The 14393-nt window shown below is 43.5% G+C and overlaps 1 protein-coding gene across 1 annotated transcript; it reads left to right on the top strand.

The window, feature by feature from the left end:
• Nucleotides 1–5296: 5296 nt before the first annotated feature.
• LOC308300927 (mitochondrial nicotinamide adenine dinucleotide transporter SLC25A51-like) lies at nt 5297–7378 on the top strand (the record flags this gene model as incomplete). Its single annotated transcript, XM_080744824.1, has 2 exons — nt 5297–5585; nt 6519–7378. 2 exons carry the CDS (start codon nt 5297–5299, stop codon nt 7376–7378), a joined length of 1149 nt encoding a protein of 382 aa, XP_080600950.1.
• Nucleotides 7379–14393: the final 7015 nt, after the last annotated feature.

Below are 14393 nucleotides of genomic sequence, written 5' to 3'. Positions count from 1 at the left end.
ACTTCACAATCAAAGTGGGTGACAAGGTCATAACACGAAAAAACGAAATCTCTTACTTAGGATGCATCCTTGAAGCTAATCTTTCCAGCGAAAAGATGACTTCTAAAGTAATAAATAAAATCAACCAACAAACTCGTTTCCTACAGAGGATCGCCCCAATGGTCAATTTCAACACACTGAAGACCATAGCTGGTGCAATAATCCAGCTCCTCTTTGACTACGGAGTCCACGTATGGTATCGTGACGCCCCACAAGCCCTTAAAACTAAACTCCAAACAGCCCAAAATAAACTAATTAGGGTCCTGCTTAACCTTCCCTATCAGACTCACCTCACCGCTACTCACCAGTTAAGAGTGGGGTGGCTCAGAGTAGATGACAGAGTACAGCAACTTGCAATGGGCCTGGTGTACAAGATACACTACACCACTATGATACCCAAGTACCTGTCAAAATACTTTATAAACATTAAGGATATCCATAATTACAACACCAGAGGCAGCGCTACAGATCACTTCCAACCCAGAGTCAAAACCAACAAAGGGTCAAACTCGTTTTTCTGCTATACCACCAAAATGTGGAAAGCCTTACCGAAGGCCATAAAGGAGTGTGGATCACTAGCATCCTTTAAAATTGCCCTGAAAAACCACTTACAGGCAGCAGCCGTTCGCAACTGGTAAAAAAAACTAACCTAGCCCAACCCTACCCTCCCCTGCCCCTTCTTTATATACTGTTTGTTTAGACATACTGTTTTCTTTTTTTCTTTTTCTTTACATATCGACTGCATAGTAGCCTACTGTGTTCTATTTGTCTGTCATTCAATGTTATATGAGATACTTTAATGGTTTCCAGTGGAAATAAGCTTAGTCTTTTCATGGATCTCCTTTTAGTAGACCTTGTGCCAGTGAACTGTACCGTCATGAAACTGTACCGTTTCCTATGCAAACTTCTAATAAAGTCTTCAATCAATCAATCAATCAATCCTAACTAAAACGAGTCTTTTGAACGGCTCTTTGAACGGAACGGATCCCAGAGATCCAGCTCACTTCATAGAGCCATAAATCCCATCTCTACAGCCAACCTGACACAACTCTCGGCTGGCTGCTGCTCCTCCACTCACTGTCAAGTCAAGGGACTCCCTCTTTTCCAGGTGTTTCGCCTAGGTTGGCGTGGTTTGGAGGCTTAGGCATCTTTTCTGTTATTGATTATTCATGCCAAGGAGACTTGAGTTCAATAATATTTTTATTTATTTTTTTGTCGCATTCTTAAGACAAAAATGTGATTACAATAAATGTACCCCCATTCGTTCCGGATGGGGACCCAAATGGATTCGGGTCCCCTTCCGAAATCAATGGGGGTAAATTTACTCTAATCAAATTATTGTCTTAGGAATGCGACAAATACCAAAATAATATTATTGAACTCAAGTCTCCATGGCGTGAATAATCAATAGAGAAAAAGTCATTTTGGGGGTGAACTACTCCTTTAAGGTTAGGACAGTCCACAGTCAGGCATAGTGTTTGTGAGGTTAAAGGAGTAGTTCACCCCCAAAATGACTTTTTTTCTGTTGATTAGTCACGCCATGGAGAGTTCAATAATATGTTTTGGTTTTTGTCACATTCCTAAGACAAAAAATTGATTCGAGTAAATTTACCCCCATTAATTCCGGATGGGGACCCGTTTCGAAACGGGTCCCCATCCGGAACGAATGGGGGTACATAATTGTTATCACATTTTTGTCTTAGGAATGCAACAAAACGTCTCCATGGCATGACTAATCAATAGGAAAAAAGTCATTTTGTGGGTGAACTACTCCTTTAAGGTAAAGGTTAGGCATATAGTTTTACTGAGGTTAGAGCATAAAACCACGCCCACCTGGACGAAACACCTGGGAAAGAGGGAGTCCCGTCAAGTCAAGTCACACACATTCTGACACACACAGCACTTCCGGGCGCCGCCACCAGGGCCGGCTAATGTGTTTCTTCTCTTGGCGGGTTGCATGCCGCCTTTTGCTTATTTATAAGGTACACACTCCATCTAGTGTACAGGAGTATGTGAGGGGTTTGTCTCTGTAGTCCCAAACTACAGCTTGACACCCAAAAGAGGAATTTGATAACTCCTCCTCAAGCAGGACCAAATCCACTAGATCTGCTATTTTCACTAGATTTAGCAGATCTACAAGCTTGTAGATCACAGCTGACTGAGCTAACATGCTTCTTACTTCTTAAACATGTTGAGCCAAACCCTAAACCTTTCCTAATTGTCTCCACCAGCCGAAGGCTGAGGGAGAGTATGTTTTCCCCTCCGTCCGTCCGTCCGTCCGTGCGTCCGTGCGTCCGTGCGTGCGTCCGTGCGTCCTCGCAGTTTGTTACCAGCTAATCTCCGGCGCCGTTGGCCCGATCGCTGCCAAACTGAGCACACACACTCCCTGGATGCTAATTCAGAACCTCTGCCCCACATTTTTTAAATCAGCCTCATGGTGGCGCTATAACAGGCCGATTTGTGTGGCCTGGTGGAGACCTGTGCTCGGAAGAGCACTGCTTCTAGTTTAATTTGATTTTTTTTTTTTTTTTTTTTTATTATTATTTATCTTTTGAAATAAAAGGAAAGGACCACAATGGAAGCAAGCTCTTTACAGAGCCTTAGTTATCCTTTTAACACCATTGGATAATCGTACCACTGTAGCCTACTATTTGCAAACTGTTAATAAAGTATTAAATCAATCAATCAATGGATGGATGGATATGGTTAAATTATGTAATAGATAATATTAGATTTTTGGTTGATTGAGGCAGTTTGCATATAGGCCTACAGTAGTTCAGATACGGTCTACTAGGATTTAAACTCAAGAAAGCACTATGACTTGTTTACATTGGGGTCCTTTGTACTCCATTTATTGAGACATTAAATGACAGACAAATATAACAATACTATGGAAAACGTAATATAACAGTCAGAAATAAGACATACAAAGATCACACACTAGAAAATACTGTTCCTGAAGAAACAGTGTACGCTATAGGCCTAATGATGATGATGATCTATAGAACCACATCATGTCGCACATCATTATATCGTCCAATCAGAAAAAGGACCAACGGATAGGGATTAGGGACGTATACACACAGTCATGTATTGGAGCGGCTAGCACTGTTCAAAAATATGTGGAGTAAACAGGTCGGGGGGGGTGGGGGTGGGATTGCGGTAGGCTTTGGCTTTGACTTTTTACAGGCCAGTTTCGAGTTGCCTTTAGGGTATGGGCCTGGCACTGGTGATGACTCGGAGGAGAGAACGCGCGGGAATCGAACCCAGGACCTTCTAGCGGACAGCTAGAGACGGCTGAAGTCTCTGAGAAATTTGGGGAGGGGATTCCCCTCCAAATTTCTGAGAAAATAGGAGGGGATTTTTTAATGGCCAGTGGTCTTGTTTTTCTGTAGAACGCTCCATTTTTTAAACACCTTGTCAGTTGTCACTATATGGCAAGTTTAAATCATCTTTGCTTGCATACACCTAATACAGTAGAATGCTTTGATGTATATAGGGGCTTGTGTTGTTGTGTCGCGCTAGCCTGGTAGTACTGGAGGAGAGAGCCTGGCTGCACTTGCTCAAACGGTGTCAAGAGGGCCTCCACAGTGCCTGCCAGTATACGGCACAACTCTGTGTGGCCAGCAACAGTACGTCGCTACCGCCTGCTTGGTCCAGCAGCATCCTGGAGAAGTCCTTGTACAGGCCAAACAAAGCTGTACCCGTCTCTTGGAGCAGTGATGGAAGCAGGCCTTTGGCACAGCTTGCACCTTATGGATGGGGAACAGGGACGTGCAGAGAATGTTAAGAGAGGCAGGGGCTGAAACTTCTAAAAGGGCCTTTTGGTGAAAATATTGAAACTAGCAGACCTCCAAGCTCACAACACGTTGCAGCACGACGCGTTGTGAGCTTGGAGGTCTGCTATTTTCATTACTTGATACCACACTAAACTAAGAATAAAAAAGGCAATACTGGAGATGTGGCATACAGAACACTTATTTCTACACAGAGAGGGCATTACTTTCAACATGAGACGCTGCATTCAAGTTCAGGAGAGTTTGGACAAGGCAATTCTCTTGAATGCTGCCTTCAGCTACGGCATCGAGGGAAAAGAGGGAATTTGCATTTCTTTCACCATAGTGAAAACTGCATTCATAGTCTGGAGAGGGCACTTTTTACAGGAGGATACAAGGGCAGGGGCTCAAGCCCCCTTTGATGTCTATGTATGCACGTGCCTGATGGGGAAGCTCACCACAGTATTGGTGGTGCTTGTGAGGGAACCACAGATGTAGTGCTTCCCATCATGACCCTCACCAGGGCGACTGGGCTCCTCAGGGAACCCTGGGGCATGGCCAAATCCCAGTACCACGCATGACCCTCAAAACATCATCCAGAATACACTTTGGTCACCAGGCGCACATCTGGCTTAGACAGCAACAGCATAAACAGTTGTTGTTGTCACTAATAAATGAAGAAAAAAAATCACACCAGTGCAAAGTGAGCGCTGCTCACTTCGCATGGTATCACACACGACACACATGCATATCTCCTTGTATGGGCCATTCTATCCGTGACATTAGTTATCTCCATACATGGAGTTCCGTGCTCATACGAACATACAAACAAAGCCAGACAGACGTAGGACCGGTTAGCACCGCTCAAAAATGATGATCTCCAAATTGCTCCCCTGCCAAACTAACAAGACAGGATCTAATAACAGTGGGTCCCCTCCCCTGTGGATTCTGACTTAAAGGGATATTTCACTTTCAAAAAAAACTTTTTATCTGATTAGATTTTATCATCTAATCAGGCTTTTATGAACTCCAGAAAAAATAATGGGTGTTTTTAATGAATCTATCGTGGTTAAAATGGAGTTTGAAGTTACAATGGGTGTGTGTGGGGAGAAAAGCCCATAAGGTGTTTCCCTGTTGAAAATGGAATATCCATTTAATGACGTCAGTCCTCTATGGTATATCTGACGTATGACTCCAAAAGTGGGCAAGGTTTGAGCAAGGTCCTCAACTCAAGTTAAATATTTCAGTAACAAAAACACAAAGAAGAATTTGTTGCTGATTGGTCCAGCTGCAAGATTAGTTCCGGACAGACAGACAGACAGACAGTAATGAGAGTCAACTCTGGATGACGTATTGCCGGTCTGATGTATAGAGGGGTAATATGACATGCTGTGGACCAATGGGACGCTGTCTCTCTCTGAAAGCTGTATTTAAAAATGCGTATGAAGACAGACAGACAGAGTGCAAGCAATGCCACAACAATGGTAGCAGGAGCCCGGGACAAAGAGGAACCCCGGGGAAAAGGGTTCGATGAGAAATGCATATTCTGCAAAATTGTGAGCAAAGATCAGGGCGGGGACCTTCTTTATAGTGATGAGGAGATCTCCTGCTTTAGAGACATCAAGCCAGGAGCCCCCCACCATTACCTGGTGGTTCCTACAAAACATGTCGGGAACTGCAAAACCCTCAGCAAAGAGCATGTACCAATGGTGGAGAGGATGGTGGAGATGGGGAAGGAGATTCTGCGGAAGAACGACTTCACAAACCTCGGTGACGTTAGGTTGGGCTTTCACTGGCCTCCATTTTGTACCGTCCGACACCTCCACCTCCACGTACTAGCGCCTGTCAGTCAAATGGGCTTCATGTCCCGCCTCTTTTACAAACTGAATTCCTTTTGGTTCGTCACGGCAGAGCAGTTGATTGAACTTCTCAATTCTAAAGGATAAACCAAATGACCACTTTGTTCGGACCACTTGAGTTCTTGGATTGCATCTTGACCAGGGTTACATTCTGATACAGAGGCTGCACCGACTGGAGACTACTGAAAGGATAAAAGACCACTTTGATTTATACCTCGAGCCAAATCTCGCATTCTTTGCTGCCACTATTCTTTTGATACTAATAGGATAGGGTAGGCGCTAACTCTTTGTCATGTCGCCTCTGGTGTGGCGCGAGGGAAACTTTATTGTCACATGATAGGTTTACAGTTGTAAAACAGTGGGTGTCAATGACATCACTCATTCTACAGTATGACCCATTGTCAGAGTACTTGGAGGCCAGTCTATGCAGTAACATGACGACTTAAGTCATCTCCGTATTTAGACATATAGTGAGACAGAAACGGTACTTGAGCCAATCAGTGTGGAACGCCATATTTACCCCATTTGAGCATTTCCATATTTGGGCACAGATAGCATGACACGGATGACAGACTAGATATACTGAGGGTCATGTGACCTACCGTGGACCAATAGGGGACATCCTTCCTTCGAAAGCCATGCTGGGATTTAATAATCAGTTCAGGTCAGTCCAGTTCAGTTTGAAGGGAAGGGGGGACATAAAACAGAGCCACAACAACAACAACACTGAATCAGAGAGCAAACCAAAGCGAGGTTCTTCCAAACCTATGCAATGCACAGGTGGTGATGCTGGAGGAACCACGCCACAGCCTAGGGCATAGGACATTTGGTCAAACATTCCTAGGGTCCCCGGGGGAACCCAGTGACCCTGGTGGTCGGGGTCGTGATGGGAAGCACTATGTCTGCGGTTCCCTCGCAGCCATCACCAACACCGTGGTGACCTTCCCCATCCATAAGGTGCAGTTCCGCCAGCAGCTGCACGGCGTGGTGACCACCGAGGCGGTGAGGCAGCTGCAGCGGGAGGGGCTGAGGAACCTGTACCGAGGCCTGCTTCCTCCGCTGCTTCACAAGACCATCAGGGGTGCAGCCATGTTCGGCCTGTACGAGGACTTCTCCAGGACGCTCCTGGGCCGAACGGCTGGTACCGGAATACCAGAGCTGGCCACGCGGAGCTGTGCCGCAGCGCTGGCAGGCACCCTGGGTTGCGTCTTGACACCGTTTGAGCGCGTGCAGACCCTCCTCCAGGACCACCGGCACCACGTCCGCTTCAACAGCACGGCCCAGACCTTCCGGACACTTCTGACCGAGTACGGGGTCAGAGAGTGCTACCGCGGCCTGGTCCCCGTGCTGCTCCGCAGCGGTCCCAGCAGCATGCTTTTCTTCGCATTCCGCGGACCCCTAAAGGAGCGGCTACCCGAGGCCACCAGCCAGACGGGCCACTTTGTCAACGACTTTGTGTGTGGAGGGGTTTTGGGGGCGTTCCTCGCCATCATGTTCTATCCACTACACGTGGTGAAGTCGCGGGCACAGTCCCAGGTGGGCGGGCCCTTCCAGCCCAGCAGTGAGGTGCTGAAGACGGTGTGGAGGGAGAGGGGAAGCAGCATTGTCAGGCTGTTCCGAGGCGCTCATCTCAACTTCCACCGCACTCTCCTCTCCTGGGGCATCTTTAATGCCACCTATGAGCTTCTCCTGAAGCTCATGTGAGAGTTGACATGGGACAGAGTGGGGATGAATAGAATGGGTATGTTTCTGAACATGACTGAAATGCTGACACCTTGTGGCAAGCGGACGGTCCTGCTTAATATTGAGTCAAATGAACATTGAATTCCTAAATGAGACGACAAGTACACAGGTTGGCTGAGACATAACCTGGATGTGATGGAAATTGTAATACCTGAGAAACCCAGTGGCGTATTAATTAATTATTAATTCCTGGCAATGAATGTGTTAACTACAGATCATGGCAGCATTGGCAGGTGAAGCACTGGCCCAAACAAAAGACTGCATGCTAGCTGATGGCTTAGAGAGCCTACAGCGTACGATTCAAAAAGTTTCAATATCAAAGACTGACTGGAAAATCATATATATCCTTGATTTTGTTTCAATACAGGTAAATCAAAATTGATACACGTTTATGCACCAGTTAGAGTGCGGAATTCCATATACATTGTAATGATAATTTTGGAATTGGCTGCATGAACAGTATGTTGTTGTAGTATGTTAGTTGACAATGCTTCAACTGGAGGGGGCTGAAATATATTGCAACTGGAATATTTGTGTTTTGGGGGGGGGGGGTTCCATCATTTTTGTTCCATCCATTACAGTAAAATAACAAAATGTTACAGTTTCAATTAAAAACTATAGGAACAAATGAAATACTCATATACAGGAGGACAGTTGCTGTAGTTTGATTAGTAAGTTGTTTAATATGTGAGTGTAATTATGGAGAGAGTGCTGTCCATTAGAGTTCTCAAAAGGCCTGAAAATTAAGGCCCGGCCCTAACTGGGCTTGCAACGCATCGCGGATTTCCACACAATTATAGAAAAGACACTATAGCATAGAGCCCTGAGGGAAACATGGGGTTTAAGTGGCTATGAGTCAGTGTTTCTCTTACCTCAGGATAGAACACAGCTTGAACATCCATGGCTTCTTCAAGGTCCATTCCCTCAGTCCAGCCCGGAGGAGCAAAGATCTAAGAGTTTGATTTATAGAACAACGGACGCAAAACATTATTTTTTTTATGAAGGCTTGGCAGCAATGTAAGTCAAATTAATTCTTAGCATACAAAGTTTAAAACTGTGATTGTATCAAACATAAATATCAAACATATCAGATAGTTTATCTATATTTACCAAATTTCCTTTTTACCAAAAGGAAATGTCTATATTTATACTGTAGGGCAGGCCTAATCTGTCTGACCAGAAGCAGGGATAACATATCCCCAGCTATAAGAATTAATGACCAAAGAGAAAAATCAATCCTGCTTAAATGAATCCATTGAATGTTCTAATGCAACAATATAAGTGATCATGTCACAATGGTACTTACACTAGGGAGTACCCACCCAGCTTCATGACTATTGATGCCTGTCATGAAAGGTATTTTAAGTTCATGGTTTTGGTACAGTTCATCCACAGGTTTTGTCAGGAAGTGTCCATCAACGTAACCTTTTGTATAGTTGTGTTATCTGTAAAGAATGTCAAAGACATTCCAAGGTGTCTCAGACATTGTTTGGTGATCACTGACTTACCGGTACATGGATGGTTGTTGGGTTGCATCTCTCACTCCTTCCCACCTCTCAGCAGGCTGGGGAGGCCTCAGTATCAGAGGACCAACAGGTGGCTTGGCAAAGGACACTCCCAGGTAGGTATGGACCCTTGAATCCTTCCCCTTTACGCTCAAGTGCTGTCCTCTCACATGTTTTACATTTTTTTTTATCATTTGTTTTAAAGTTTGAAAATAATTGCATGTATGCCCATGCATGCTCTTTTGTTCGCTTCAGGTGTTATAAGGGTTTTATAGCTACAGTATCATCACATTCTCAAACCTATGAGCTCCTGGGGATGGGATTCTCACAAAGACTGCTTTTCATACCCACAGAAAGTGTAGCTTTTTATGTTACAACTATTGACCATTACATAATCTCAACCGTGGGCTATCAGACAAACACCTTTTGGGGGGTGAATCATTTAAATGCATGTATCTGCTCCGGGACTCTTTCCTTTTTTCTGATAGTTTTTCCTTTCTGAGCGGTGGTCACACAGTCTCCTAAGAGTCCGATGCTACACACACACACACACACACACACACACACACACACACACACACACACACACACACACACGGAGATATCTGTCTGTCTACGTCCATTTTATGCCCATATATGCAGATCTCTGTAGGACCCGTTTTGACCATCTGTTTGCCTGTGTCCATTTATGCTCATATATGGAGATATCTGTATCTGTCTGTCTGCATCCATTTTATGCCCATAGATCTCTGTACCTGTTTGTCTGTGTCCCTTTATGCCCATTATGGAGATCTCTGTATCTGTCTGTGCCTCCGACTGTGTTGCAGACACAGTGCCGGTTCCCCCTTTAATGCAAACCCCATTATACCTGTTGTCATAGGACCCGTTTGACCATCTGTTTGCCTGTGTCCATTTATGCCCATATATGGAGATATCTGTATCTGTTTGTCTGCGTCCATTTTATGCCCATATATGGAGATCTTTGACCATCTGTTTGCCTGTGTCCATTTATGCCCATATATGGAGATATCTGTATCTGTCTGTCTGCATCCATTTTATGCCCATATATGGAGATCTATGCAGACACAGTGCCAATGAGTCAGCGCTTGTGCCGGTTTCCTCCGAAACAGCCTGATATCAACAATCAGCTCCGCATACGGTGATTCCGAACGTTTCGCACCGGTTCGGAAAAAAACGCGTGTCGTGTCGGGTCGAGGCCAGGCACGGCACTCCGTGCCGAATCTGAAGCCGATGGGACGAACGGTTCTCGAGATACGCGGATTACATACACACACATACCGTACACACACACGCACGCAGAGACTTCTCGCATTTATTGTAAGATGTTACTGCTACCCAATAACAGACCCATGTGAATTCACCCAACTGCTGAGTAATTCCACGAAACCGGTACGATTTGGACATTTTTGGGGGGGGAACATTTGATCGAAATGAATTACCTTTCTGAATAGCCCACACCATTAAGGACATATTTAACATGCACAAAAACATATTTTCCCATCTCAGGCATTAAATTTATATTTTTATGTGGAATAATCCATTTAACAGGGTTGACATTGATAACGGGGTGTAGATCTGCTATTTTTCTATTAAAATCGTGAAAATTTGAATTTTGAATGTCTTTTGAATCCTTCTAAGGTTTTTTGAAAAACCTATGTTTCTATGTCAGCAATCTGGCCAGCCATCGTCAAAGAAAAGGTCCTTTTCACTTGACTGGAGCTCAGTTAGTCTGTTCTTGAGAGACTGCTATGTCAGTGGTTCTCAAACCTTTTCATGTGAAGGACCCCCAAAATGATATGTATTTGGACAGGGACCCCCATCTCAAAATATTTAGTTCCAATATTTAGTTCCATTTAGTTCCCCCCCCGAAGCAAAATTTGAGTTACAAACGTTCGCTCAAAAAATACATATATTCAAAGATTTGCATACATTTTCACGACTTTTTCAAAAATAGCAGATCTACAAGCTCGCAGCGCTGTGAGCTTGTATATCTGCTATTTTTCAACAGTTAAAGCAGTCAATAATTCTAGGCCTAAAAAAATCTGAAACTTTTGTGTTAAGTGAAACCACAGAGTTGATAGGTTTCAAAGTCCTTTTAAATAAATACTGTGTTTCAAAGCAGCATACTGGAACTAAGAGGTTGTCAACAGACTGTTGTTGTTGCTGCAAGGGAAATGTTTATCTTTGTCATGTATTACACCTATCATGATGGGCAATTTGCTTTATTGTTAATCTCACACAATTATTCATCTAACAGAGCCGTGAATTCAATCTTAATGAATATTGATAAAATGTGTGTGTGTGTGTGTGTGTGTGTGTGTGTGTGTGTGTGTGTGTGTGTGTGTGTGTGTGTGTGTGTGTGTGTGTGTGTGTGTGCATGCATGATGTCGCACTTGAATTCTCGTACAGTTTTTTTGATTGATTGAAGAATTTATTAGAAGTTTGCAATAGGAAAAAGTACAGTTTCATGACAGCACAAATCACTGTTACAAGGTCAACTAAAAGGAGATCCTAGTAAGCTTCATGGCTTATTTACACAGGAACCACTTTATGTATCTCATATAACATTGAAAGACAGACGGATCAGTGATTATAAAAAATATACCACATTATATCATGAAAAGAATAACGTGTTAAGATTACATTCCCCTTCGCAGATTGAAAGTCAAATGTTTCAGTTATCAGGAAATGAATCACAGAAAAGTTTGGACACGAACCACAAATAACATTTTTCTGCTTTTTAGGCAGTGTTGGACAAAGTGTAGCCTATATACTCAAGTAAATACTAAAGTATTCAAAGGGGTAGGAAAGTGGGACTGAGTTACCAGGGCCCAAGGTGGAGGGGCCCTAGTAACTTTAGCTATTGAAAAATAGCAGATATACAAGCTCACAGCGCGGCACCGAGTGCCGCGCTGCGAGCTTGTAGATCTGCTATTTTTGAAAAGTCGTGAAAATGTGCGCAAATCTTTGAATATATGTATTTTTTAAGTTAACAGTTGTAACTCAAAATTTGCTTCTGGGGGGTCCCTGGAACTAAATATTTTGAGATGGGGGATCCTTCACATGAAAAAGTTTGAGCATCACTGACATGGAAACAGGTTTCTTGGCACACATTTTCACGATTTTTCAAAAATAGCAGATCTACAAGCTCGCAGTGCGGCACTCGGTGCCGCGCTGTGAGCTTGTATATCTGCTATTTTTCAATAGTTAACATTCATGGGGGCCCCGCAGTGAATCCTTGTACCCAGGGCCCAGAATTTGGTGTGACGCCCCTGCAAGGATGATCACCGCAAGACAGGTGTGCCTGAAGCATAAAGGTGCTCTAACAACAGTTATGTTTGCAAAAAAAGAAAGTCTTTCTTTTTTTGCAAACATAACTGTTTGCAAAAGATTATGAAAGGAAAAAGACAAACAGACAAAGTACAAATCTTACTGTACATGAACACCAAGGACCTCGTGATCTTTCATGGAAGCCAGAGCGTATGTCTGTGTGTACAGAGTTCAGCTATAACATTTGGTCTTTTCTTAACAAATACAGAAATGTACATATTATCAATACAGTACAAAGGTTCTGTAAACAGATTCAATAAAAGTTAGATTCAAACCAAAACACTGCACACTGCAAAGTGTTTACATTTAGCCTGTAAAAACCACTGTAATGTTTAGAAACATTACGACCTTACCTCTGTGGAAGTTTGCAGCCTTAAAGGAGTAGTTCACCCCCAAAATGACTTTTTTTCTATTGATTACTGGAGACTAGAGTTCAATAATATTTTTTGGTTTTTGTCACATTCCTAATACAAAAATGTGATAACAATAGATTTACCTCCATTCGTTCCGAATGGGGACCCGTTTCGAAACGGGTCCCCATCCGGAATCAATGGGGGTAAATTTACTCGAATCAAATCTTTGTCTTACTCCTTTAAGGGCCGGAATGGCAAAGAGCGCATCTCCAATCGCCTTGCTAAGCCCATCTCTAACTTTCACACCATCCAATGACGTTGCCATGTATTCGTCAGCCAACAGCTCTGTTATCCATTGGTCTTCAGGCTAGAAAGATCATAGACAGAAATGGCATCGACATACAAAACACCTTGGAGGTGGTGAAAGGAAAGGGGGTGAGGTCCAAATGGAGCTCCATGCTGGACAACGCTGCACACTGTCTCAGCGGGTAGCTATAAAAAGGCACACTTTGAGCCTCCTGCTGATCCACTGAAGTGCCACACAAGTGTTTCAGTTTCATTTGTACCAACAGCGAGACTGAGCTCGGAGCTCTGTCTAATACAGCAGTGGTTCTAACCCTTTTCAGGCCGGGACCCCCAAAATAATCATATTTTAACTGGGGACCCCCTATAAGCACTAAGAGTTGAGGCATTACATTTTGTATAACATGGTTCTATTGTGAAAATAGCAGATCTACATGCTCACAACGCCTCGCAATGTAGATTGGCTCTTTTCACAATTTCTGCTTCTAATATTTGACAATTTGGCCAATGCTTAATTTGCAATTTTAGAGGTATTAAAAAGTCCTTAAATTGTCACTTTAGAAACGTGCAGATACCCTCCATACACTTAAACCTTAGGTTGGTTTGTTTACTGTTGCACATTAAGTTAATCATCTGGGGACGCCCCCGGGGGTCCCAACCCACAGGTTGAGAACCACTGTAGTCGGAGGATGGTAGGTCTCTCTTCACTGGTTCCTCTCCGAGCATTAGTCAATTACCATCATACCAAGAGATACACATTTTGTAGGATGTTCAAAACAATTATGTTAAATATTGAGTGAGTTTTTTAAATCAAAATTTCGCATCCACTGGGCCAAGCAAAGCGCTCTGATTGGCTACTTCCCCCGTTGTCTCTTCTTGGTTGGTACATCGCTATGATCAGTATGCCCGAAACTGAAGGTTTTGTGGTGCAAAAACTAAGTGCGATTAGATTAGGCGTCCCAGCCCTAATATATATATATATATATATATATATATATATATAATAATTATTATTATTATTATTATTACCCATAATAATATATCTTTTTTTTGCATAATACCATTTACCAGAAATTGGGCAAGATTTACTCACATTGGGGTATGTGAACATGGCCAGGAACGGTGCAGCCTCTTGTCGGTCCATTCCATTCTGAGAACCCAGGGAAATAAGTATATTCCAATTTAGCCCAAATCTGCATGGTTAGACATGGGTTTCTGTTATGTGTGACGATCAGTGAGAGAGAGGGGAGGGAGAGGAGCATGAGGTGGAGACAGAAGGAGGAAGAGAGCCAATGCTGTGTGTGTGTGTGTGTGTGTGTGTGTGTGTGTGTGTGTGTGTGTGTGTGTGTGTGTGTGTGTGTGTGTGTGTGAGAGAGAGAGAGAGAGAGAGAGAGGTTATATGAACTTACCGTAAGTTTAAAAAGCCATCCACCTTCACCACTACTGAAGCCAGTCATGAGAGGC

Source organism: Nannobrachium achirus (genome assembly GCF_963921795.1).
Source record: "Nannobrachium achirus genome assembly, chromosome: 16".
Classification (NCBI taxonomy): Eukaryota; Metazoa; Chordata; class Actinopteri; order Myctophiformes; family Myctophidae; genus Nannobrachium; species Nannobrachium achirus.
The sequence above is the reverse complement of the archived record's forward strand: the minus strand, read 5'-3'. Positions and strand labels throughout refer to the sequence as shown.